At 48.6% G+C, this 24012-nt stretch overlaps 2 protein-coding genes and 1 long non-coding RNA gene across 11 annotated transcripts in view; 1 reads left to right on the forward strand and 2 right to left on the reverse strand.

Annotated features, from left to right (window-relative positions):
- The window catches only part of FAM167A (family with sequence similarity 167 member A), a 60079-nt gene that overhangs the window by 34572 nt on the left and 1495 nt on the right, over positions 1-24012 (forward strand). For 4 of the 9 annotated variants that reach the window (XM_063709042.1, XM_055349066.2, XM_055349064.2 and 1 more), the window contains one exon: positions 14910-15157. In XM_063709042.1, the coding sequence (XP_063565112.1) occupies positions 14910-15157 (248 nt within the window). Of the gene's footprint in view, positions 1-14909; positions 18059-24012 lie in introns of those variants that run through there. The other 5 variants (XM_063709044.1, XM_004046645.5, XM_063709046.1 and 2 more) reach the window with 2 other exon arrangements.
- Positions 953-4682, reverse strand: LOC101146538 (uncharacterized protein FAM167A-AS1). Its single transcript, XM_019032897.4, has 3 exons — positions 4496-4682; positions 1401-1571; positions 953-1175 (listed from the first exon to the last, which is right to left on the reverse strand). Exons 1-3 carry the CDS (start codon positions 4530-4532, stop codon positions 1069-1071), a joined length of 315 nt encoding a protein of 104 aa, XP_018888442.4. The 5' UTR covers positions 4533-4682; the 3' UTR covers positions 953-1068.
- LOC134759059 (uncharacterized) overlaps positions 5457-24012 on the reverse strand; it is a 34417-nt gene continuing 15861 nt past the window's right edge. Inside the window, exon 3 of the long non-coding RNA XR_010134917.1 lies at positions 5457-5663. This is a non-coding gene — a long non-coding RNA (uncharacterized lncRNA). The remainder of the gene's footprint in view (positions 5664-24012) is intronic.

Consider the following 24012-nt stretch of genomic DNA (forward strand, 5'->3'; position numbering starts at 1 on the left):
ATGGCTGTTAGAAAAAGAGAAGAGAACCTTGACAAGTTTTCGTCACTTAGGGCCTGTCATGGCAGGAGGCCTGTGACCTAAACTCAGCTGGCCCCACTGTGGCTACAGCGTGGCTTCGAGGGGGCTGCCCTCTCCCTGTTAACCCTCTGTTGCCTGTGCTGCCAGCTTGGTATGCACAAGACTCTGGTATGTCAGGGGACAAGCCCTCTGAGGCAGGTGTCATCCATGTGTGCTAAGCAGTGTGGCCAAATGGCAGGTCATAGTCACCAGTGTCTTCTGATGGGAAGTGGGCGATACAGCCAGGTTGATACCCCCCATCTAGGGAACCTTCCATATACACTATCCTGCGAGAAGGCTTGGAAGTATTTGCTATTCCCATCTTACAGAGGAGAAGACTGAGGCTCAGAAAGGTTGTAGAACTGAGGGACAGAAAGTTTAAAGCGACTTGGCCAAGGTCATATGCAAGGATGTGACTAAGCCACGACACAGACACACGTCACTTGGTTCTGGATCCAGATCTCTTTGTTCTGGGCACATCAGATGTCCAAGTCAAGGGGCCCTGAGCTGCCAGAAAGCCTGTGCTTCAACCCTTCAGAACAGGGTACTTATAAAAGGTCACACAGGAGGTTGCTAGCAATGCCTCATGACAACCATTTGCAGGGATGGGGCAGCTGTACTGTTTCAGGATGAAGGTAGCAAGTTGCTCAGAGCCATCAGCGAGGCACTGGCTGAGCGGGGATTTGGTTCACAAGAGAATTTCTAGTCCCAGCCTCTGTTCTCCCAAGGCTAAGTCTTCTCTGCATAGCCCAGGGCTTTCAGCCAGTCTGGCACCAGCCCTGCAGGAGGAAGATTCCTGTTCTATTCATCTGGGCAGATACGGCCTTGTGGGGGTTACCAAAGGCCTTGTGGGGGTTACCAAAGTACGTATAAACAAAAGAACCAGGAAAGGAAATACACCAAAACTTGATGATCTTTATTTCTGAGTGGTAATATTATCCTTTTGACTTTTTTATAGTTTTCGAAGTTTCTAAAATAGGAATATATCATGTACAATCAAGGGGAAAGACATTATTGAAAGACCAAAGAAGCAAAAGTGTCAGCACCAGGCTCTTCTCTCCCTTGCCAATGTAATCGGTATGCATTCTTCACCCTGTACTTCTGCAGCATAGAATCTCCTAGAATAAAATAAAAGTAAGGCCTTCAATTTCCCAACATTCAAATAAAAGTAAGGCCTTCAATCTCCCGACATTCCTGTTTGATGTGAGAGCTGATGAGTTGGGGCTGCTGGCCAGGGAGCTGCAGCTGACCCCAACCGGGAGGTCCTGCCTGCTCTCCCTTTCCTGGCTGTCTTGCAGAGTCAAGGAGAAGGGAGTTGGAGGATCCCCACAGCAGCACCTCACCGGAATAGCAGCTCATGGCGATCCCGGGGCTGAGAGAGGCAGGCGGAAGTCTTTTCATCCAGCCCCATGTCCATTCAGCACTACCAGCCTCCACTGGCCGCCTGGCTTCCGTGCTGGGGTGGGGTGAGGCCAAGGCGGATGGGTCAGGGCTCCTGTCTTTGTGAAGTTTCCCTTCGAAGGAGAAGACAGGCACATAAACACAGTGGCACAGTGTGACAAAAGTTATAATAGAGATGCAGTAAGTTGAGTTCTGAGATGATCTGGTGAGCTGAGGGCTGTGCTGAGTGGATGATGAAATTAACCAAAGGGAAATACGCAAATTCATCACTTCCTCGGCAGCCAGATCCATGCCTGTCCATGTAATTGCATTAAGCTTCTCCTTATTTCCCATTCGCATTTCTTCTATAATAATAAACCCAATTCCTCTGATGGGCACCCTCCCCATTACAACAGCACACCACGGTAAGTGACTACTGGGTGAGGCACCTAGAGCGTTTGCTAAAAGTGCAGATCTCTCCCAGCCCTCCATGGAAATTCAGTTTCCATAAACCTGGGGAGGTGTTGGGGTTTCAACAGGTATCTGCAAGTGATTCTAATACAACTGGCTCATTAACTGGTCAAGAGTGCACTGGAAAAAGCATAATATGTGTAATTAGATTCAACTTCAAGTCAGATTCTACCATATCCTAGTTGTGTGCCTTTAGGTAAACCAATTAACCAAGACTTCTTGGTTTTGTGATTGTAAAATGATAAATCCCTACTTGGCAGCGCCTTGAGCAGGGAGGAGGGGAATGAGTGGCATTAGGACACTGAACAGTTGCTGGGCCCCTGGGATGGTTGGGTACTGTGTTACGCATGTTTATACACACGCCTCACATCATTCAGTAGCCCCAGCAATCTTTCCGGGTAGGCACGATTACTATCCCCATTTCACAGATGAGAAAACTGAGGTTAAAAAACTTGCCCAAGATCAATCAGCAGAGCAGGAATTTGAACTCAGATCTGCCTGACCTCAAAGCCCTGCAGTGGGTCTGGATTCACCCACCATGCTATAGGAAACTGTGAGGCCCCTGGCAGCTGAAGCCCAAAGCATGTTTTTCCCAAGAAGACAGGTACCCGAGTAATGGAGTATGAACTGACTTTGGAGAACAAAACAGCCTCAAACTTGCCTGGAGGGTGGGGCAGAAAATAGATTTGCCTCACTTCCCTTTGGAGGCGCAGGTAGGAATCTACAGCAACTGCAGGTGCCTGGGAGCCCTATTTAATCCTACAGGTCCCCACTCCAGCAGCTCATGTCCTGTCCTCAGCTCTCCCTCCCTTGAGGTTAGCAGCCTACTGACACCTTCCTAGCTGGTTCTCGCTCAGCATCAGATGTGAAGCTCCTGCTACATCTGTTTCCAAACCAGGGGATAGAGAACCCAAGAAAAGCCTAGAAATCCCAACAGTTGTGCCCCAGGGGTCTTCTGAGGGCTCTCAGGTGACCCCAGGGCACTTCGGCACTCCGTTTCCATAGGACAGTTATCACCTTGGCTAAAGCTTCCAGTTTCATGTAATGCAAGCCCCAATTCCTGCCTGCAGATGGGGGAGGCCTTCCTGCAGGTGGAATTGAGAAGGCCGTGCAGGGGAGCTGCTGTCGGAGCAGGGAGACAGCCCCTGCTAGTGGGTGTCTTCTCTCCCTCCACCGACTGGCCCAGAGACCCCCAGCAGCGTGGCCGAGCTCACAGAGGTGAGGGAGCCAGCCCTTCCTGCAGGTCTTGCCGGGGGCCCAGCAAGAACAGCCGTGCCTGGGCCATGCTCGCAGCCTGGGAGGGGCAGCAGTCCTGGGACTGGCTGCTTGGCCTCACGAGGGTCCCCACTTGCTCTCCAGGGGAGTGGCAGGGAAGTTGAGGAAGGCCTTGGCCCCTAGTGGCGGGCCTGGCCCTCCTCATGTGCAAGCTAAGGACACCCCTGAGTGGGAGGGTCCCCACCGCATCTCCAGTCTGAAGTGTATTGGCATTACCAGCTCTCTGACGTTGGCAACACTTGGTGATAGAGACAATAACACGGCCCTACCCAACCCCGGACCATGCTTGGTGACGTGTGACAGGCAGTACAGTTGTCAGCGATAAGGGAGCGCTCAGTAAAGGTGGGTGAAGCTTGGGCTCGGGACCCGCCCGTGAGCCAGGCTGTGAGGAGCAAAAAAGGTTCCGGCAGGGACCCCGCACCCAGGAGCTGGGGCAAGCGCCACATGGGAAGTAAAAACGTAATTGAATGGTTTGCTCTGAGGTTCTGTGTATGAAGACGGGATATGGTGGAACTAGTAATTCCGGAACTCAATGTCCTGTACAAAGTGTGTGTATATGGGCTTATTTAATTCTCATAAATGATCAGTAGTGTGTGCCCATTTAATTACTATCAATTATTATCAATAAGTGGGTGCTATTAGGCTCATTGAGCAGATGAGGAAATTGAAGCTTAGGTGTGGGGTGACTTGCCCAGGGTGGCGTCACTGGCAAGTTGAAGAGAAGGACTTTGAACCAGGGGCTGCTCCTCTGTCCTTTCTACTGCCTGCCTCGCCACAGGCCTGGGGGCAGTGGGAGATCCCAGAGGGTGGCGGTCAGCCCGGGTAGCAGAGGGAGGAGGGAGTTCTCCAGGACTGTCCCAGCCGTGGAGACAGGTACTGGGTAATGGAGTGTGGAAAATCAAGACTTGGCTATGGGGAAATTTAACTAACGGATTGATTCATTGATTGATTCATCTAACAAATGGCTTTTGAGCACCAGAGCATGCCCTAGGCACTGTGGTGGCCCCAGTCTCTGTCTCTCCTCTGGTGTTTTGTCATCTAGACACATGATAAAAAATGAAACCAATGCCCAACACGTGGGTGCCATGGTGGAAGCCGCATGGAGGGGCAGTGGTAGCAGGCGCCCATGGGGCTGTCATCCCCTCTGCAGGGAGAGGGACAAAGGCTGAGCTGGTCCTGAAGGGGGTGACAGGTGGAGAAGGGACCACAGGGGAGGGGACAGAACCTCAGTGTGGCTGCCCTGCGGGGGCAAGGGCATCAGAATGGGAGAGGAGGCTGGAGAGGTCAAGGGAACAGGAGGGTCCCGTGATACCTTTGAAAGATGTGAAGAAGCAGGGAGACCTGCCCATCAGCCTCTTGAGTGGAGACAGATTGAGCGAGGCGGGGAGGCAGGCAGGGAGGAGGCCCAGATGCTGGGAGCTGAGGTGCAAAGGGCCCAAGTGCAGGGGTGGGTGCCAGTGATGCTGTCCTCTGGGCCTGTCCTCACCCAGCCAGCAGCAGTCACATCTCTCCCACTCTCTCTCGGGCACAGAATGTCTTCCTTGGGTGTACAGCTTCCCGAACCTCCTCACTTCCAAGATGCAATCTGATGGGAGGGGAGGAAGGTGATCAGCATCCTCTCTCTGTGAAGGGCACATGCCACCTGTCCAGAGTCACTCATGTCATCAGAGGCTGCACTAGGACTGGAACCCAGAGCCCCTAGCGGCAGATCTAGGGGCTTTTCAGAATGCATCACTCTGTCCTTCCCAAAGGCCAGCCTCACCCCTGCAGGTGTAGCTTGGCCCACACCTTCCAAGTTTGAAAAATTAAAGGCCTGATCACAGGGGTAGAGCTTAACTCTTCCTGTAGAGTCCTCGGCAGGGCCCGAAGAGCTTCCTGCTCTCTGCCCGGCTATGGGGCTGTGGTCTCTCCCTCCCAGCAAACTCACCATTCCCCAGGGGGCACAGGAGCCCCTGGCAGGGAGGATCCCTGGAGGCCTGGCTCAGATGGAGTCATCTTGCTGTCTCCTTCCTGCATGCAAGTCAGCCCAGTGACAGGAGCCATTGTACCTGCCCCCCTCCCACCCACAGTCCCAGGCCCGGGGCCTGAAAGAGAACCCAGGACCAGCCAGGCTCAGAGTCCCCGGGCTGCAGAGCATGAGTGCAGCCTCGGCTCGCCAGGAGAGTCAGCTTCAGCTCCCTCCCGCTGGGCTGTAGCCTCCCAGAATAGAGACCTCTGCAAAACAAACTCCAGCCTTCCTCTGGAAATCAATTCACAAGACCAACCTGGTTCCTAGGGATGTTTGCGTTTCTTTCTTCACATTTCCCCAGAACCTCCAGTTGCCCTTCAGCAGCGTGTTTGAAGGGCACTCCTGCTTTCTTTCCTGCCAGCGTTAACCTGGCTCTTTCTCAGGGACCAAACCCGAGATCATGTAATACAATTTTACCCAGGCTTCTAAGTGGATTCTCCTGCACAACACTGACGAAAGTAATAAGGCAGACCTGCAGGTGAAGTTAAATAAGATAAAGAGAGAGATTACACAAATTGTTTCCTGGGTTCAAGAACTGTGAGTCTCATTCCCAAATCGTGGGACAGTGGAACATGTTCTGGGCCTGCACACACAGCTGGCAAAACAGCCTGGATTTTACACGCACCCTCTTTTCAGCATGCATCAGAGGCTAATTGTAGCTATTAGGCTGGGATAGGAGAGATAAGAACCTCACTTTAAGGGACCAGACAAAATGCCCTTCGCCACCTTGGGATTCTGTCTGCCTGCCCAGTTCTGAGCTGATTACCATGCTCTCCAGGACACGCACTCTTTCGCCTCTGGTTGGCCCCTGTGCACTGGGATTTCTCTCAAGCCAGCTTTAAAGATGCATCCAGAAATCTCTGCCCCAAACATGTTTTCAGATTTGCTGCTATCACAGCCCTTATGTCACCAAACTAAAAGAACAGAGGGTTCCATAAGCCAAAGCGCACACAGCCACATTCTTCAGGAATGGAAGCATTAGACGATAGAAAAAAGACAAACTATTAATAGGGTTTCGGGTAAGACTTTTGTTGGAAAGGGGAGGATTTGTCTGGTGGTCCGTGCATTGCCTTTATTTTAGGAAGCAGAAACCATGGTGGGTTAAAGGTAACACCTTCATAGAGTTACTCCTTGTGCTTCCAATGGTCGGACAATTACATGATCTTTTTTTTAATCATACTTTAAGTTCTGGATTGCATGTGCAGAATGTGCAGATTTGTTACATAGGTATACACATGCCATGGTGGTTTGCTGCACCCAACAACCCGTCACCTACATTAGGTATTTCTCCTAATGTTATCCCTCCCTACCCCCCACCAGGCCCCGGTATGTGATGTTGCCCTCCCTGTGTCCATGTGTTCTCATTGTTCCACTCCTACTTATGAGTGAGAACATGCCGTGTTTGGTTTTCTGTTTCTGTGTTGGTTTGCTGAGAATGATGGTTTCCAGCTTCATCCATATCCCTGCAAAGGACATGAACTCATCCTTTTTTATGGCTGCATAGTATTCCATGGTGTATCTGTGCCACATTTTCTTAATCCAGTCTATCATTGATGGACATTTGGGTTGGTTCCAAGTCTTTGCTATTGTGAATAGTGCCACAATGAACATACGTGTGCATGTGTCTTTATCATAGAATGATTTATAATCCTTTCAGTATATGCCCAGTAATGGGATTGCTGGGTCAAATGGTATTTCTGGTTCTAGATCCTTGAGGAATCGCCATACTGTCTTCCACAATGGTTGAACTAATTTGCACTCCCAACAGTGTAAAGGCATTCCTATTTCTGCACATCCTCTCCAGCATGTTATTTCCTGACTTTTTAATGATCACCATCCTAACTGGTGTGAGATGGTATCTTCTTGTGGTTTTGATTTGCATTTCTCTAATGACCAGTGATGATGAGTGTTTTTTATTTGTCTGTTGGCTACATAAATGTCTTCTTTTGAGAAGTGTCTGTTCATATCCTTTGCCCATTTCTTGATGGGGTTGTTTTTTTCTTGTAAATTTGTTTAAGTTCTTTGTAGATTCTGGATATTAGCCCTTTGTCAGATGGATAGATTGCAAAAATTTTCTCCCTTTCTGTAGGTTGCCTGTTCACTCTGATGATAGTACATGTCCTTTTTTAAATTTTTAATTCCTAAAATCTTTGGGCGGTTTTAGACCCATAGACATCAGTCCGTGGCATCAGAGAAAGTATTGGAGCAGATCTCATTGGCAACTAAGAATAAAAGTATTTGCTTCCCTGGAATGCGAAGAAATCACTCAGTGTTTTAGACCAAGCAAGTGAACACAGATCAGCCAGGGGATGTTGAGTAAGGATGCAAATTCCACAAAAATGCTGCCTTTCCCAAATGCACATCCTATGTTAGACTAGCCTTTACCAGGGACAGCAGGAAACCCACACTCAGAGTTGAGTCACTCCAGCCAGCCTCTCGGGCCTTTGGCAAAGAACAAAATCCTTCTTTTTTTTTTTTTTTTTTTGCCAATTGGTCCAATACCCTCCTTCTGTGGCCCCCATCTCCAGTAACCCCCCCAGAGAGGCCCTTCTACCTCCCAGACTACTCTTCAGGGTCTCATCAGCTTCCAGTGTCACTCAGGCTAGAGACAACATCACTGAGACCACCCTCCAACTGTCCAGGCTGGGCCCCCATTCCCCAGCACCTGCGGCCACGCTTGCTGCAGGCAGGCTGACCGGCCATCTCTATTTGCCCAGGACTAAGGAGGTCCCCTGGATGCAGGATTCTCAGTGCTAGAACCAGGTAGGTCCTGGGCAAACTGGACTGAACTGATCACTCTAAATTTGCAGACTCTGCTGTTGTTGTTTAAATGTCGGTAAAATATGTATAATATAAAATCTACCATTTTAACCATTTTATATGTACAGTTCACTAAATATATTCACATTGCTGTGCAGCCGTCACCACCATCCATCTCTAGAACTTCATCCTCCCAAATGGAAACTCTGTGCTCACTAAACGCTAACTCTCCATCCCCTCTCCCCAGCCCCTGGCACCACTGTCCTGCTTTCCATCACTATGAATTGGACTACGCTAGGAACCTCTTCTAAGTGGAATCCTACGGTATTTGGCCTGTAGTGTCTGGCTAATTCACTTAGCATAATGTCCTCAAGATTCATCCATGTTATGGCATGTGCCAGGATTGTCTTCCTTTTCAATGCTGAATAATATTCCACTTTATGGATAGGCCACATTGTGTGGATCCATTCATCTGTGGAGGGCACTGGGTTGGTTCCGCCTATTGGTGATTGTGAACGTGGATGTACAAATCCTGGTTCTAGCTTTTGCCTTCATTTGTTTGGGGTGTGTACCTGGAGTGGCATTGCCATGGCATATGGTAATTCTGTTTGACTTTCCGGGACCCGCCATGCTGTTTCCCACACCTTTCTTACGGCTTTTGTTTTATTCCACCCAGCTCCGAGGTAGGAGTCAGCTCTTCTGACTCCCCAGGAAAATCCCCAGGTCCAGAGAGACCCCCCCAGCACACCACTGGCTTGATGCATTAGACTTTTCTATGATCTGAATGTCCTCAGCTGACCTTCCCCTTGCGTTTTTCCTCTCTGGGTCCTTCTTCCAGGGCCGCTTTGCCCATCTCCTCCAGCCCCCTTGCCACACCCTCCCCTCACAAAGTAAGGAAATCTCTGTCCTCTTCCAGAGCCATTTAATTACCATCTTTAGTGACGTAATCCTGCTCTTGGGGGTTTGCCTTCTACCTTGAGAAACAACCTGGCTCTCTCTCTTGCTCTCTTTCTTTAATTGGTGTTTAAAATTTTTTCAAAAAGACTTTATTGAGATAAACTTTACATACCATACAATTCACCCATTTGAAGTAGCAATTCAGTGGTTTTTAGTGTTTTCAGAGTTGTGCAACCATCATCACATATAATTTTAGAACATTTCAACACTTCACCCAGGTGCAGTGGCTCACATCTTAACGAGCATTCTTGTCTGCCTCAAAAAAACCAAACATCTGTAGTACAGATCACAAGCACAGCTGTTTCAAAGGGGCCACATGTGGCTGCCGCCCTTCCCTTCTTCCAAGCCTAGTGGGGACACCCTGTCACCACAGTGCTTGGACAGCCCCCGACCAATGACATCTCTTCCCTTTCAACAAGTTCTGTGCCCTAATTATGGGGTTGCTGGGATTACAGGCTGCACCTCTGAGAATTCAGCAAGTGCTTTTGTTCTCAGAGAGACATCAGGCCACGCTGGGAGCGGGGACTGGAAATTGGCACATCCTATGGTAGAGCCTTTGCCAGAGACAGCATGAAACCCACACTGAGAGTTGAGTCACCCTGGCCAGCTTTTCAGGCTTTAAAACTGGGAGGTCCTTGCTGGGTTCCATGTTCTGTGCCATGGCCTGGAGAGAAAGGACTTAAGTGATGGTACACCTCTTACTTTGATTTGGCCAGTGTAGTTCATATTTTCTGCCATGCTATTTGTTGTCGAATTTCATTCTCACTGTCCTTGGAAGAGATGAGAAGAGGCCTTATCTCTTTTCTGTAGATGAGGACACAGAAGTTCCAGGTGGCAGTGACTTGCCATCCAACGAGTGAGGAGTGGAGCTCAGCTTGAACCTGGGCTCTAACCCAGGGCTGTGGATTTTCCCTTTCTGCCACCCCTGGGCCCAGCTCACCTCTGAGCAGACAGGAGCCTGGGAGAGTCCTCCAGCTCTGGGTGCTGACAGGCCCGAGTGTGGTCCAGATGCCATAGGCTGGCTGGCCATGAGCAGTTCTTTTACTTCTCCGAGACAGTTTCCTTGTAAGACAGACTAAAATCACACCTGCCATCTAGAGTTGTGGGAAAACATGATGAAACAATCTATGTCAAACGTGTGCGGCCGCAGCCAGGGCTGTGTTGTCATCCCCGCCTCCAAGGGGCCCCTTGGCAGAGCTTGAAGGGAAAACAGGAGGAGGGACTCCAGCCCCAGCTCAGACCTGCTTTCCTGAACTGGCACAGCCCTCTGTGCCTTCCCTGGCAACTGCCGTCCTCTCGACTAACTCCACACAGGACCAGCAAAGACATATGTTCATTGCAAATCTCTAAAAAGATTAATTTATAAAAAGCTTCTTAGCCATCAGAAAGCAGAGGACATTATGCTAAGTGAAATAAGCCACTCACAAAAGACAAATACTGTGTGATTCTACTTCTATGAGGTTCTTAGAGTAGTCATACAGACAGAAAGGAGAAGGGTGAGTGCCAGGGGCTGGAGGAGGGGGATGGGTAGTTAGTGTTTGATGGATGCAGTTTCTGTTTAGAAAGATAAAAAGAGCTCTGGAGAGGGATGATGGTTGCGCGATAACGTGAATGTACTTAATTGCCACCGAGCTGTACACTTAAAACTGGTTAAGATGATAACTTCTATGTTGTATGGATTTTATCACAACTAGAAAAAAATTCTAGAAACAAATCAAGCCTCTTATTCTTGCACATTTTGCTCAGATTTCTTCAGAGTCTGTGGGAACTCGTGTGGATTTGGTTCAATTACAGCAGAGTGACCTCTTAATAGGGGCTCAAGTTAGTGTTTAAGGTGTAAAGTCACCTTTGCAAAATGTCTGTGTGGCCCAGGGAGCAGCCGAGCATGGGCCCAGCACAGCCAGGGCTCCCGCAGCACGGGGACAAACCCTGTTCTTTGGGGCAGGAGATGAATTTGTTGATTTGTGTGCAGGGATCCCAACACACTATGTATTGTGAGCATCTAAATGTTAGAACCCATAGTGCATCCTAGCAAGATGCTCACGCTGTGAGACGCCCTCAGACCCAAAGCCCACTGAGGAAGTTGTGATTCCCAGCCCCCTCCTCATGTTCTCTCAGAGCCCAAGCAGGGAGACCGGCCGGAATCGCCATCCCTGTTGAAGCTGCAGCTTTCTTTCTCTTTTCACCCTTACGCAGAATTGAATGTATCTGCACAGCATGGGCGTGCAAGGCAACGCCATCCAGGCGGCCTTTGTCCAGTCCATGGAAACTGCCACAGGCCTTACTGTCAGCCCTCTTTCTAGCTGCCTCTGACGGGTCTTAAAGACTAAATTGTTCTCTGACCTTTGACCAGATTTGTCAGCCACAGAAAAACAGCCCCTTCCTTCTTGCTACCCCACAGAGATGTGTCCGCCACAGCCTGCGTCTCACAGATAGTCTTAGACACCTGGCCACACCCCAAATTCCCCGACTTCAAAGGATCTTTTCACACCAAAGATGCAATTCCTGGGGCCAAAGCTCAAATCTAAACCATAGGGTTCCTAGTTTTTCAAAAAGATCTATTGTCAAATTACAGAACACTCCAAAGAGAAGTGACAGATGACTGTATTAAGGCAATGGGTGTTCGCAGACAGTATCTTTCAGGCAGGTTTGACCCCCATCTCCTCAGAAGGGTTTAGGTAGCACCTAGCTCAGTTCCAGGCTCAGTGAGGGACACCATTAAAAAACAAATGACCAGTCACTCTATCATCATTAATTTGGTGCTTTTCTAGATCAATAGAATTAAATTAGCAATAAATTTGAGTTTATTCAATCCTTGAGGCCCAAGGATTGAAAAGTAAACTAATGAATGTGGCTACAAACTTTAATCCCAATTTTGCCATTAGATACCTTGCTGACTCCCAAGCAAGATTTTCTATCTTGATTTTTCTTATATATGAAATCAGGAGAAAAGAGATCTGTACAAGTGCATAAACAACGAGAGAGAGAAAAAAAGAACATTGAGATGCTCGCTGGCAAGGTCACTTAATTTTTCTACCCTGCAATGTGCTCTATTATAAACCTAACAGGGAGAAAGTGAGAACATTGCCTTCATTTGCATAACTACAGGGCATCTCAGGGCTCATTTTTCTAATCAGTTTGGCTCCAGGCATTAGGTAAATGTCACAGCCGAGCATGTCGCAGAAATACTAAATAACCACTTACAAGTGGAGACAGAGGAAATAGTGAGAAGGATTCAGATCTCGAGTCAAGTAGGAGCAGCTGGCAACCTGTCTCAGTGACAAAGTGTTGCTTACAGAAGGCGCTCTGCACTAAGCCAGTCCCTTTGTACCATGTCACAACTGAGAAACCAGCCCTCTGAGCTCTAGCTAGCATCCTGACTGGTAAAATACGGACCCAGACTGTCCTGCTGGTACCTCAGGAGTGGCTGTGAGGCCCATCAAGGTTAAACATGAGCGGAAAATACATCTCAGGACTCCAAAATCACTAAGCCAAAGGGAAAAGTCAAGCTGGGAACTGCATCAGGCAAAGCTGCCTCCCATTTTATTTCTAGATCAGATAGCTGCAAAGATAAAACCTACATACCTCCCTCACAATTGGCCCACAAGGAACTTCCGTGTTGGGCCCCCAGATCTGTACCCTAAAACAGTTCTGTTGAATTTCACCCTGGCAATGTCAATTGACATCTGATCTTCTCAGGTGCGGGACAAAGGACAGAACTCGAAGTCATCCCTCTGCTCACCTGAGATGAATGCATACCTGATTGCTTCACGTGCCCTGTGTTATCTTCTATAAAAATGCAGATTCAGTGAGCCAGACTAAGACACAAGTGACTTTTCCTGTACCCTAAACACACATGTAAATTGTGTATTCGGTTGATCAAAGACTGATCAACCAAAGGCTGATCAAAGACCCAAAAGAATGCAATGGTTTGTCTCTTATCTACCTACATCTTTAAAAAATTTCTTCCTCTTCCCCCAATATCCACTCCTTCCCCTTTAAATATTAAGGCCCTCAAAATCATCTTTGAGGAAAGGCATGCACCTGCCTTCCAGGTGTGCATCCTTAACCTCGGCAAAATAAACTTTCTAAATTGTTGACACCTGTCTCAGACACTTTTGGTTTACAGTGGGTTTGGGAAACTGGGAGTGTGAAGCCAGGTGAGAAATTATCCAATCTCTTTGTTAACAGAAGAAAACAAACTCTGTAAAATACTTAAAGAGGTTTATTCTGAGCCAGTGTTAGTGACCATGGGCCAGGGAACAGTCTGATGAGGTCCTGAGAAAGCTAGCCCTAGGTGGTCCAGTTACTGTTTGGTTTTACACATTTTAGAGAGACAGGAGTTACAAGCAAAGCCATAACTCAATACACATAAGGTATACATGGATTCAGCCTAAACAGGTGGGATATCTTGAAGGGGCTTGGAGGGTGGGGGTGCTTACAGGTCTTAGGTAGGTTCAAAGATATTTTTATTGCCAGTTGATTGAAAGAGTTAAGTTTTGCCTAAAGACTTGAAGTCAGTAGAAAGAAATGCTTAAGACAAAGGACAGTTGTGGAGGCCAAGGTTCTTGTTATGTAGATGAAGCCTCCAGGTAGAAGCCTTTACAGAAAATAGATGGTAAATGTCTCTTTTCAGACCTTAAAATTGCCAGACTCTTATTTAATCTCTCCTAGATCTTGGAAAGGCCTAGAAAGGGAAGGCTTGATTGCATTAATGGAAATGCTCTACAGATATAAGTATCTCCCACAAGAGATGGTTTTGCAGGGCCATTTCAAAATATGTCAAAGAAATATACTTCAGGGTAAAATATTTTTATTTTCTTCAGGGTTTGCTACCTGTTATGTGACGCTATACCAGAGGCAGGAATTTGCTACCTTATTGCCACAAAGAGTCTGTTTTGTCAGTCTTATATCTCTATTTCAATGTTGCTGATCTGCTGTGCCTAAACTCCAACAGCAAGGGGGGGTATAACAAAGCATGTCTGAACTCCATCCCATCACGGCTGGGAATTCAGTTTTCAGGTTTCTCTGGGGTCCTCTTGATGAAGAGGGGGCTTGTTCAGTCAGTTGGGGGGCTTAGGATTTTACTTTTTGTTTATACATCAATAGGAAACATCAAGCCACTAAAAATATTAGGAACCTTCTACAAGGTCACTAAGCACTCTGCTAGCTCCATACACCACACTGCAGCTCGTCCTTGAGCAGCAGAACTTAATTGTCAATCATTTTGGTTCTGGAGTCCAGCTGTCCGGCTTCCTCATCCCAGCTCGGCTGTGGATGAGCTTTGTGAGCCGACACAGCTAATTCCCTGGCTGTGCCTCTGCGTCCTCCTCTATAAGCTGTGGGTGATGATGGTGACATCACTTCACAGGTTGTAGTGACGGTTAACTGTTGCATGTTAATAGACCCAAAGGCCTTAGAACTGTTTCATAATAAAACACCCAGTACCTAGGAACCAATTTTTGTTTGGCTGTTTTGAAACTTTACTAAGAAATATTTCAGGCATTCTAAAACGTTTAAAGATTAATGTAACAACATGACACTCCCCAGCGTAAGAAAGAAAACATGGCCATCACAGTCAAAGCCCCCATATACCTTTCCCAATCACAGTCCCTCCTTCTCACCGTAGAGGCAACCATCCTCCTGAATTTGATAGCTGTCACCCTATGCTTTCCTTTATACTCTTACTCCATCTAAATGAAACTCTAAACAATGAGAAAGCACCGGAAGTATCTTCTAGCCAGGACCAATATGCATGTCTTTCAGAAGGATTCAGATATAGCAACTAGCCTAGCACAAAGTATTGTTTTGCAAGCACACCCTCATTTGTCACCTTGCTTTCTGTGTCTTTTCACCTCCCTGAGCAGGGAAAGTGCTAATATTTCTAGACGGACCAATTAATGATCTAAGACATTAGTCAGGGCCCTGCTAACCAGTCTGTGCCTGTCAGGGACTCTGGAGCCACACTCTGCTAACCCTGCCTGCTCCCCCTTCCTTCCAGACGGAGATGCGGCTGCAGGACCAGCAACTGGCCAGACAGCTCATGCGCCTGCGCGGCGACATCAACAAGCTGAAAATCGAACACACCTGCCGCCTCCACAGGAGGATGCTCAACGACGCCACCTACGAGCTGGAGGAGCGGGACGAGCTGGCCGACCTCTTCTGTGACTCCCCTCTTGCCTCCTCCTTCAGCCTATCCACACCACTCAAGCTTATTGGCGTGACCAAGATGAACATCAACTCTCGGAGGTTCTCTCTCTGCTGAGGAGCCCTCAGACTGGGCGGAGGGGCTGGAGCGGAGGGCTTGGGCTGGAGGGGTGTTAGAGGAAGCTGAGGCCAAGTTACTCCAGTGGGTCTCCCAGAGGCAGGGGTCCCTGGGACTGGCGACTCAAGGGCCCCAGGACCTATTCAGTGGTGCTCTCCCACGGGCCCTGTGTGTGGATGCCAGTGTCTCTGTGACTGGCTCTTGCTTAATACCCAAAGAGCTATGCAGAAGGGCTGCTCCAACCAGATGTTAAATGAGACCTGGGTTTCCACCATAATCCATCCCTCCACGGTCACGTTCCTCTTTCGTGGAATCACTGGTGCTATGAACTGGGATTCCCAAAGGGAGGCCCCCCAACGAAGCTGTCATTCTTGCAGAAGGCTGTCCCACAAGGGCCTTGGGGGAAATTAGGTATGTCAGATGTGCCTGTCTCACGTGCTGTTGCTGTCCTCTAAATATTGTCTCAAATTCACCCTAAGTACATGACTCAGCAACATTGACAGGGAGCTACTAGGAAGGGAAAATTGAAAGGCATGACAAATGGGCACTTGGGGACGCAGCCCCAGTGGCTGGCAGCCAGTGTCTCTGGTGAGCCTGACACTACAAGGCTGTGTAAATTGTAAATTCTGGCATGTGCTGGGACATGTGATGGGGGCACTAGCGTAGCTTGGGTGCAACAAGCACAGATGTCCCCATTGTCTCCCCTGGCCACATGCATCTCCAAAGAGCCTCTTCACTGCCACCCACACCCCAGGGCAACAGCCTGGGAGACCACTGGTGACTGAACCAGGCAGGTCCTGAAAGCATTTTCCATAACTGAATTCTCCTGGAGGGGAGTGACCGGGGCCTTCTGGTGGATTCTGGTGGTGTTACCTTACTGCCCTCTCCAGAAAGACAATCGAGGGAGCCCAGAGGCCCAACCTGAGCCTCCTCTGAGATTTTGTGCCTGACCTAAACAACTAGTTTTAATAAGACTGTTACTGATGTGTTGTTCACTTGTTAGTAACTGATTTTTGTCCAAATGGGGAAGCCACTTGTGTAGGTCAACTACAGTGCGTAGGATTTGATTTTAAGAGTTTCTCCCTCACCACAGGCTTGAGGATCAGCAAGTTGAGACCCCAGCAGGTTAGGGAGGTCAACCTGCGGTCATACGGCATGGCAGGGGTCCCTCGGCCAGACCGGTAGAATCCTAAGATAAGGAGTGTTTCTGACCTTTGGTGTCATCTAGTCGAGTCCTCTCATTAGCAAAGGAGCAAAGTGAAACCTGAGGGAGGAGAAGGACTTCCCTCAGGTTGCACAGCTGTTTAGGCTATAGAATATTGATGTGTGAAACCATTATTGATAATGCCTAGTAGATCACATGTCGATGAACTTGAACCCCAAAGATGGTCGTGATGCTTTGCCAAACCCGCACACTGCCAACCCCTCTACTCTCCACCTCAGCCCCCACCCCCATCTCCCAGAGTATTGCAATTCAGAACATTTGGGTCAGTGTGGAGCAAGGCACTGACAGTGGCCCCACAGGGCATGTGTCACTAATCATTGTCCCATGGTCTACGCACGGCATCTGGCTGCTCTGTCTACTGTGACTTCTTCCTGTGTAATCTCAGTGGGGCCCGTGTCCACCCACACATCGTGACCCACATAGGGGAGAGGTTGCTTTTCTTTTGTGGGCTGAGAGTAGGACAATGCAAATGAATGATCTCTAGTAGACAGAAAAGAACTTGGTCTCTTTTTTAAAATTTCAAAGAGCCAGAAGTTCTATGCCTCCTTCAAAGTAGGTAGAACAACACAGCCAAGATCTACTGTCTGCCATGCTCTGTGCAATGAAGTCTGCAGGCCTGAGGACCATGTACTGCTGTGCTTCCTCAGAGCTCTGCACAAACACTGCCAAGTCCTGAAGACGCATTCCTTTCCTGCCAAACTCCTTCCAGATGAGCCCTTGAGGTCTTGGGCTGACCTACACACACACACACCCCCCCACACACACACACACACGACAGAGAACATGCCATAAACATCCTTCAACCCATGCAGGAAAGCCCATCCCATATTCTGAAAAAATGCCAAATTAGGATTTTCTTTCTTTTTGGAAATCAGTCATTACAGTAACCGAAACCATTGGGTTCAGCAAAAATGGATTTAGTTGAATGTAGTCAGTCCAATTAAGTTGGATGCAACTGAGTGATTTAGTTGCTTGGGTAACCCAGTGCTTGCTTGCTTTCTTCATTCTCTGGGAGGAAACTAAGATCAAGACACATGTTTGGGGGTAGGTTAAATGTCTGAGCTATTTTGCTCAGTTTATCCTAAGAGAACTTTATTATGGGATGAGGAGGTGACCCAAGATGAGAAGTGGAGGGGGACAGCGATGTTTTCTAAACATCGTCCAATGTTGACTGGCTTCCTTACTTTCCACAGTGAACACAACTAACCACATTAATTCAGCTTTGTGAAGTCCCTGCTCTCTGTGGGTCTCTGAGTCAGCAGCAACATTGGCCTAACCTCCGTCCCAGCCTCCTGGCTCACCACACGTGTACAGTGCTGTTTGCAGTTGTACTCATTATCCATCCATCTCTCTGCCATCCCCAAGCATCGCTGGGTGTAAAACGCAAACTCTCCACCAACACTGCCGTGCGTGGTCATGTCTTGATGCCTTCAGGGGCTCCGTAGCTATCACAGAGGCCTGGAGGGCCTGGGCAGGCTTGACAATGCCTGACCGAGTTCAAGACCCACACCCTGTAGCAATACCAAGTGCTATTACATAATCAATGGACGATTTATACTTTTATTTTTTATGATTATTTGTTTCTATATTGCTGTTAGAAAAAGTGAAATAAGAATACTTCAAAAGAAGATATCCATATAAAAATAAAAGGAGAGAAAAATGCTTGTCCTTTTAGCTTGTCCCTGTTATAGCACACACAGGATGGATGGATGGATGGACGGATGGACAGATGGATGGATGAACAACAGATGGAAGGAAGGAGGGAAGGAAGATTTTTGCAACCAGATGGAGGCAGGGGAGGGAGAAAAAGATTCACCCAAATCACTGTTCTTCCTTTCTTGTATCTTCCCCTTGAGGAAGCTGCTTGGTGGTTGTTACTATCAGGAGTTCCACAGGTAAGCTGAGGTAGAATTAAAAAATGCAGTCTTGATTCCTAAGTTTGACAGAAGCCAGAGCCAAAGTAAACCCACTCTCCTCCAGTGGCCTTTTCCAAAGGTGATCATATTATGCTCTGAGATCTTATGCCTGAAATTTTTTCAGCCACTTAAAGCACCTCTTAAACCTCAAAATCGAGCATGCATGAAAGTCACCTGGGCTGCTGTTACAAATGCGTATTCCCAGGAGAAGTACTGGGTTCCAGCCCCGGGGATTCTGGCTGTGTCGCTCCGGGCTTCACAGACACCCCAGGTGATGGACACAGGTGGTCTAGACACTTTGAGAAACCTCTGGAAGACAAAGCAGGTGAGGGAAGGCCCTGTTTTTCACTGATCCCATCTCTGTATTCTCAGCAAAGGCCTAAGTCACAGGGTCAAAGCGGGTGTCACTAATCCCATTTTGTGGAAGGAACCACTGAACAACAATTGCAGATCTCTGTCCATCCCTTGAGATGATATCCCCCGTCTACACCAAGAGGAGTGCCTGTGATGTCTCTCTCCACAAAGAGCACACAGTATAAGCTGCTTGGGGGAGCGTGGGCGTGAGGTGGGTGGGGAGCAGGTACTTGGGAATCTGCCATCCGCCCTGACCATGTGGTTTGAAGGGCATTCAAGAAGCCAGGGCCTTTCCACCCTGCCAGTGGGACCACACATGCACTTTTGCAGCCCAGAGGGAAATGAATGTGACCTCCAAACAAATCCAACCATTCTAAGTGCCACAGAGAAGACAAAATGTGAGACGGCGCCAGGTGTGGAGGGGGCTGCTTTTCCCAGGTGGTCAAAGCTTCCTGGAGAAGAGCTCTTCCAGTGGCAGTGGCAATTGTGCAGAGGTCAGGAAAAAGAGTGCTCTAGGAAGGAAAAGATAGTCCCAGACCCCGAGGTCTGCAGAGGGAGGCCAGCGCAGCAGGCAGCTGCAGAGGTTGGCGGGGGCTCTCCAGCCTGGTAGGGCAGAGTCAGGAGCTGGGATTGTATTCGAGTGGCGCAGGAAGTTTCCTGGGGTTTTTGAATGATACGTGATCTGATTTAAACTTTTGTAAGATTGAAGTAGAAAGTACTTTGTAGAGAGTAAGTGGGGAGGAGGGGCAAAGGGGAGCCCAGAGGGCAATTAGGGGCAGGGGCAGTGGACGTGAGTGTGATCTAGATGGGGCAGCAGGTGGGGAGGGGATGAGGAGTGATCTGATGGGTATTTGCTTAGGGACATCTTTGGGGACATACTTTGGGGATAATTTGTATGTGGAGTGTGAAGGAAATGGAGGACCTAGAGATGGCCCTCCTGTTGGCAGCTGGATGAAGAGGGGGTGTTGTTCACTCAGAATGAATGGGGGCAGAGGGGTGGCAGCAGTGGTGCTGGTTCACGGTATATTTAAATGTCAATTTAATACAAGTGGGGAGTGAGTTGGACACAGGGCCTGAAGTTCAGCGAAAAGGCCAATATTGGAGACACAAATTTGGGAGTCTGGATTCAGATGTTTAGATAATATTAAAAGTATCATACCGGCTGGGCACAGTGGCTCACGCCTGTAATCCCAGCACTTTGGGAGGCCTAGGTGGGTGGATCATGAGGTCAGGAGATCAAGACCATCCTGGCTAACATGGTGAAACTCATCTCTACTAAAAATACAAAAATTAGCCAGGCGTGGTGGCAGGTGCTTAGTAGTCCCAGCTACTTGGGTGGCTGAGGCAAGAAAATCACTTGAACCTGGGAGGCAGAGGTTGCAGTGAGCTGAGATTGCACCACTGCACTCCAGCCTGGGCAACAGAGCGAGACTGTCAAAAAAAAAAGAAAAGAAAAAAAAAAAACCTCTACCTGGGTAAACTCAGGAAAGGACTGTAGGAGAGAAGAGGGCTGCGCACGGCAGCCTCGGGACTCCAGTGTGTGTTTATTCATTTATTTACTTTCACTGGATATTGACAAATTCTAATTGTATATATTTATGGTGTACAAAATGTTGCTATATGTACAATGTGGAATGATTGAAACAAGCTAACTAACATACCCATCACCTCAAATGCTCATTATTTATTCCTCCTGCCTAACTGAAACCCTGAACCCTTGGACCAGCACATCCCCACGCCCTGCTCCCAGCCTCAAGTGCCCTATTCTGCTCTCTGCCTCTGTGAGTTAGCTTGCTTTCGAGTCTGTGTGGAAGTGTGAACATGCAGTCTGGGTACCCTGACATTTAAATATCTGACAGAGAAAGAGGCATGGTCAGAGGGTACTTAGGAAAAAAAGGTAGCTGTAGACCAAGCTACTCGGGAGGCTAAGGTGGCAGGATCTCCTGAGCCTAGGAGGTTAAGGCTGCAGTGAGCTGAGATTGCTCCACCGCACTCCAGCCTGGGCAACAGAAGGAGACCTTGTCTCAAAAAACAAAAAGAAAACTAAAAACAAAGCAAAACAAAAAATCCAGCTAGTAAAGCAGGTGGACAGGGCATCCGGCAGCCTTCAGGAAGAAACTGTTTGAAGGAGAGAGTCGTCTACACCAGCGCTGCTAAGACATCAAGGAAGAAGAGGACAGACAGGTGGATGCTGGCTTCAGCAAGAGGGAGCCCCTCCTCCACCGTGATGGCAGTGATGGTGGAGATGGCCATCTCAGCTCAGTGGTAAGGCCAGGGATGAGGAGGAGGCAGGAGATAAAGGCCACCTTGCTGCATCCATGTGCCATAAAGGGAGCAGAGACAAGGAGCTGGACAAGGACATAGATAAGGTCCAGAAAGTGGCTTGTGGTTTTCTCATAACAACATACAATATAATGAAGGTGTTGTCATGTGAGATAGGTCAGTGCCTGCTGAAAGACAGACAATGTGCACAGGGAAGAGGGCAGCCACAGCAGTGCAGCTCTGGAGGAGGGGAGAGAGCCCACGGCAGAGTGCGAGTGGAGACCCGGCTCAGAGAACAGGACCAGGCAATTCCTCCTTGAGGCAAGAAGGCAGGGTGCAGCTAAAGGGATGCCCGTTACTGATACTGTCAGGGACATTGGAACCAGGGCGACTGCGGCTCAAACAGGGGCTGGGGGAAATGAGGCTGAGACCTGCTGTGCTGCATCCCCAGGAGGTTAGGCGTTCTTAGTCACAGGATGAGATCGGAGGTCGGCACAAGATACAGGTCGCAAAGCCCCCGCAGATAAAACAGGATGTGGTGAAGAAGCCAGCCAAGACCCACCAAAACCAAGATGGCAATGAAAGTGACCTCTGATCGAGCTCACTGCTTATTATATGCTAATTATAATATATTAGCTGCTAAAAGACACGCCTACCAGCCCCGTGACAGTTTACAAATGCCACGGCAAAGGCCAGAAGTTACCCTACATGGTCTAAAAAGGGCAGGAACCCTCCGTTCCGTTCCAGGATTTCCCCACCCTTTTCCCAGAAAATCCATGAATAATCTATCCCTTGTTTAGCATGTGATCAAGAAATAACTAGAAATATGCCCATTCAAGCAGCCCCCGCCTGTGGAGCAGCCATTCTTTTGTTTCTTTACTTTCTTCATAAATGTGCTTTCACTTTACTCTGTGGATTCACCCCAAATTCTCTCTTGTGCGAGATCCAAGAACCCTCCCTTGGGTCTGGATCAGGACACCTTTTCAATAACAATCAGTGGCACAGAGGAAGGGAGCCCATGAGGTCGCTCCTGTTTGTCTGTGAAATAGGGAAGTGAGTCGGAGGGGGTGGGATATTGGAGGTTTGCAAAGACATTTTTCAAATAATTACCTGAGAACGGGTGAGGTAATTAGGAAAGCCAAGATGGACCGTCTGGTCTGGTGCCGGGATTGCCCATTTGAGGCTGTGGTCATAAATGTGGGGTGTGTCCAGCAAGCCTAGTGGAGTGACTGATTTTTTCAGCAATATTTAGAAGTTCCAATAGAGACATAGACCAGGCAGACAGTGGGAGATAGGATTTGCCAAGCAGGTGGCAGAGAACGGAAACAGCAAAAGTGAATGTTTTTTGCAAAGGAGCAACGTTAGTGTTGGACTGAGTGAGGAGGGAAGAGGGACGAGAGGAAATGGGCCGGGAGAGCCAACGGAGCTGGAGGTAAGTGCATGGCCAGTGGTCTCCACGTGACCTGGGGGTTGCTAGGGTGAGTCCAGGAGAGATCAAGACTGAACAGGTGGTGACCAGAGTATGGGGAGAGCGGGAGTGACAATTCAGATGTGGTGTGGCTGCTTCATTCAGAGACTCGGCCTGCTGCCACATTAGCTGCTGGTGCCCTGCTGAGGGTGGCCAGGTGCCCTGACCCATGGCTGGTGACGTCAAACTGTGGCTTCCTTGGCCTCCCAGAGATCTCATCTCTCTTATGTTTGGAAAGGGGGTAAACTCCATTTACACACACCCCTTTGACTTCTCAACAAGACCAGAAGCACTTCCCACTGGCTTCTTCTCCATGTCTAAGCCTGAAGTCTGTGGCCTACATGACTTGGGGAAGGAGGCAGGCAGAAGACGAGGAAGTTGGCAGTGACCAAAGCAGACAGGCCTGTCGTAACCAGACCCTATCTGATGGGAGCTGCTCAGCAGATTGAAGGTTTCAGACAGGGCTGTTTTTAAGTACCCTGTTCACAGGCTCAAAGCAAACAGCAATGGAGACAGCTAGGCGGTCTCCAAAGGAAATTGATTCAGGAAGAGAAACCTCAGATGCATTGGAACATTTATCATTTCTTTGAGGATACATGCTTGAGGTGATGGATATGCTAATTACCCTGATTTGATCACTAGACATGGAATGTACACAAACATCACTATATACCCCATAAATATGTACAATTATTATACATCAATTTTTTAAAAATTAAAAGGGAAAAAAGGTGTTTGAGCTAGGCATGGTGGCTCATGCCTGTAATCCCAGAACTTTGGGAGGCTGACATGGCAGGATTGCTTGAGCCCAGGAGTTCAAGACCAGCCTGGGTAACATAGAGAGACCTCATCTCTTTTTGTTTGTTTGTATTTTTTGAGACAGAGTCTGGCTCTGTTGCCAGACTGGAGTTGCCAGGCTGGAGTGCAGTGGTAGGATCTCAGCTCACTGCAACCTCTGCCTCATGGGTTCAAGTAATCCTCCTGCCTCAGCCTCCTGAGTAGCTGGGACTACATGTGTGCACTGTCACAGCTGGCTAATTTTTGTATTTTTGTAGGGATGGAGTTTCACCATGTTGGCCAGCTTGGTCTCAAACTCTTGATCTTAAGTGATCTGCCTGCCTCGGCCTCCCAAAGTGCTGGGATTACAGGAATGAGCCACCATGCCCCACCCTTGTCTATTTTTTATTTTTTAATCATAAAAAAATGAAGGTGTTTGCGGGCTGTAAGAATCTGTCATCCGCCACTCGCTGCCAGGAGATAAATTGGCCCTGAACATTCCCGCCTGCAGGATGGTTACGAGGAAAGTGAGGCTCGGTGCAGCTTTGCAGGACAGTAGGGTATTTCCTGAGCCATTTGTTAAACAGAAAGCCCTGCACTGCTCATTCTCTTACTCCCTTCTCCACGCAAAGACTACTGAAGCTAAGGGGCATTTGCTAAAGAACAGCCAGAGTCCCAAGGCAAACCTGAGTTAGAGATGACAAGCCACACTCCTTGTCTCGCTCCCAGAGACTCACCCACCCAGGTGGGCCTGGCCTAGGCCTGGAGGGAGAGCTTTCAGGGAGCTCACCTCTGCGCCCCCACCCACTGCACACTCGGCCTCATCTGGGAGGGGTA

The sequence above is a fragment of the Gorilla gorilla genome, chromosome 7, assembly GCF_029281585.2.
Source record: "Gorilla gorilla gorilla isolate KB3781 chromosome 7, NHGRI_mGorGor1-v2.1_pri, whole genome shotgun sequence".
In the NCBI taxonomy this organism is placed as follows: domain Eukaryota; kingdom Metazoa; phylum Chordata; class Mammalia; order Primates; family Hominidae; genus Gorilla; species Gorilla gorilla.